This window comes from Myzus persicae, unplaced genomic scaffold (genome assembly GCF_001856785.1).
Source record: "Myzus persicae strain clone G006 unplaced genomic scaffold, MPER_G0061.0, whole genome shotgun sequence".
NCBI lineage: Eukaryota > Metazoa > Arthropoda > Insecta > Hemiptera > Aphididae > Myzus > Myzus persicae.
The window spans coordinates 219,296-222,221 of NW_019102984.1; the positions used below are offsets into that span (position 1 = coordinate 219,296).

Genomic DNA, 2,926 nt, shown 5'->3' on the forward strand with positions numbered 1-2,926 from the left:
CTTCTGTTTAATAAAAATGTATGGGATGGAGCTTTTAACTATTACTTTAACAATATGTGTCTTAAACCAAATAAAGTGGAAATAACACGGCACTTTAGTCATCGATAATGGAAATTATCCGATATCTATGATTTGCGCCGATGAAACGGTGAACGGTCACCTAGATCCCCGTCCAACTAGTACCCATGATCCAAACGGCACAACCGGGGTAACCGTGGGGAACTACTTGTGTCGTTCGGTGAACGCAAACCACGGTGGAAGCGGAGGTGGCGGCGGTTCAATATTTTACCGCCATAGCCGAGACAATGGAATTTTACCGCCGCATCGCTGTGTGGCGACCTCTATGGATGTAGACGAGTACAGAACATAACCAACAAAATTATTGCGGACAACATTTATTCCCTTTGTCCATCCTCGTGACTCGGTTTATAATCTAAGAGCGCCGTCACGTCCATAGTCGCGCTATTGTTATCATATTATTGCGCCGTCGTCGTACCTTATCATCCGAGCGTTTTGTTTGATTCCCATTTATTCATTTACCGTTAGCGACGAAATATATCAAAACGTATATTTTGTCGTAATACCGCAGCACACCAGCTCCATTCCGTCGCATCTCTTTCCAGTTCCAGGCGTTCAGCTTTCGTCGTCCAGCCCACGCGCGCCCGAGTCCGGATCGCAGGAGGCCGAATTTACTTACAACAAGAGATACGAACAATACGCATGTCAATCCAGAATCTCAACGTATTTGGTAAGTGCAAATGTCGCGTTGCCACAATCGCAAGCGCCATCCTTTGCGTGGCGAAAATGAGGCGAATTCAACGAATTCGGTTTGTGCGCAAAAATGTGCTTTTTCTCGTTGTTGCGCATTTCCGTTTTCTACACGTAATTGTACGTCGCTTATGGCCGACACACTGGACTTGCGTCTCAGAGCTCGCCAGCGCGTATAAGGGCGTCGCCTCGGTGGCTCGGTTTCGGTCACACCCGTTAACATGTTGTTGCTATTTCAATCCCGACCGTGTCGCATGGCCGTCGAAAATAATGAAAGCAATTTCGATAGCAAGTGACCGAACCTAATCGTCGGCAGCCATCGTTTCTTCGAACATTGTGCCATGTTAGGTCTTGCGTTACATCCTCGTTGCGGGTCTTGAGCGTCGAACGTTGGTTGACGTTATTCGTTTTTTGTAACTTCCTTCGGGTTCTATTTGATGGCTTTTCATGGAACCCGGCAACTTGTCTACAATGATGAAATGTATATGCGGATATCGGTATGAAATCTGTGATTTAATCATTATACATCTTCTGAGTAGACCCAGCTGTCAAAGCTATTAGATTTCATTGCGTGCACTTACTATTCCTAAACGACACCAAAATGTACTAAACTTTGATCTCGATCATTATTATCTGGAGTTGAAACTATACATTAAGTTTCCCATGCCATTGTTTAAGTAATGATTATGAAATTATCCATTTATTTAGTGTAAACTTTTAAATTTACAATCAAGATTACTTGCAATTAGGCAGATACATTTTTCTTCTTATTTTTAATTTGTTACCGATTCTGTTGTGTTTTATACATTTAACTGTAGGTGCCCACTACCCAAAATGAATAACAAGTATAATGTATAGTTTTTTATTTTATTGTCGATCTGGTCTAACTCAAAATGTTGTAGCTTACACTTTCATCATATGATCCAAGCAATTACAGTCTTGTCATTTTGATTCATTTTGTAATAATTGGTTAATAGTTTTATTTTAAAGTAACGTATGGTTTGTATTTTATATTTAAGACCCGTTTGCTGATGCAAACAAGGGTGCAGACGATGATGTACAAGACGGGCTTGTTCACATAAGAATCCAACAACGTAATGGTCGTAAAACATTAACTACGGTTCAAGGTCTGTCATCAGAATATGACTTAAAGAAGATTGTTCGAGCTTGCAAAATGGTAATAATAACTAATATAAATTATTTAATTTATTAAAATGTATAATCTAATTAATTGCTAATAACTTATCTTGTTTTTTCTAATAAGTAATACCTCACAAAATCAATACTAATGACGAGAGACAGAAATGCATAATATACATATTAGCGTTAATGTATGAAATTCCGTAATTCTATAAAATAACTAGTTATTCTATAGAATTATGGGTACTTTCAGTTAATGTATTGCATGAATCCATAAATACATACTTTAACTCAGTGGCGTAATTTAGTTAATATTTTTGGTGTTGCAAAAAGAAAAAACATTAAAATTAAATAAATAAGTATATTCAACAAGTGTTACTATTTATTTATATTATAATTTACAATATTTTTATTTTAAACTTAATTTTCGGCTATTCACAGAGGAATTATTGTTAAATGCATCGATGACTTCTTCTATATTGATATTCCTTTTTTTTTCAATTTGTAATGTACCAAGATTACTTAATCGTTCTTGACCCATTGTGGTCCTCAGATAAGTTTTAAGTCTTTTTAGACATGAAAATGATCTTTCACAGCTGGCAGTTGTAGTGGGTATAGTAAGAAATATACGAATAATTGATGTTAAAATCGGAAATCCATTTTGAAAATCATCATTCTTAATAAATTTTATTTTCTTTGCCATAGTACTAGTTGTTTCTATGTTAGAGTATTTCAACTTAAACATTCTATTATAAACTTCAATTTCAGTATTCAGATGTTTTAAATCAAAGTTGTAGGTGTTACAAACAATATTTAATGCTTCGTGTGGTGGATTATCATTGACAATTATTTCTTTTAATCCATTTAATATATCTAGCTGGTTTTCTTGAAAACGTTGTTGCATTTCTCTAATTATGATATCTAAGACTGGATAGTAAATTTCAATACGATAATAATCTTTTAAATTCAAAGTTTGAGGTCCCTTTTCCCCACCACCTAGCTTATATGGAACATTTTT

General features: G+C 35.9%; 1 protein-coding gene across 1 annotated transcript in view; it reads left to right on the top strand.

Moving 5' to 3' along the window:
* Positions 1 to 394: 394 nt before the first annotated feature.
* Positions 395 to 2,926, top strand: part of LOC111033526 (eukaryotic translation initiation factor eIF1-like) — a 6,401-nt gene continuing 3,869 nt past the window's right edge. The window contains exons 1-2 of the mRNA XM_022314303.1: positions 395 to 748; positions 1,788 to 1,945. Of these exons, the coding sequence (XP_022169995.1) occupies positions 721 to 748; positions 1,788 to 1,945 (186 nt within the window). The 5' untranslated portion in view covers positions 395 to 720. The remainder of the gene's footprint in view (positions 749 to 1,787; positions 1,946 to 2,926) is intronic.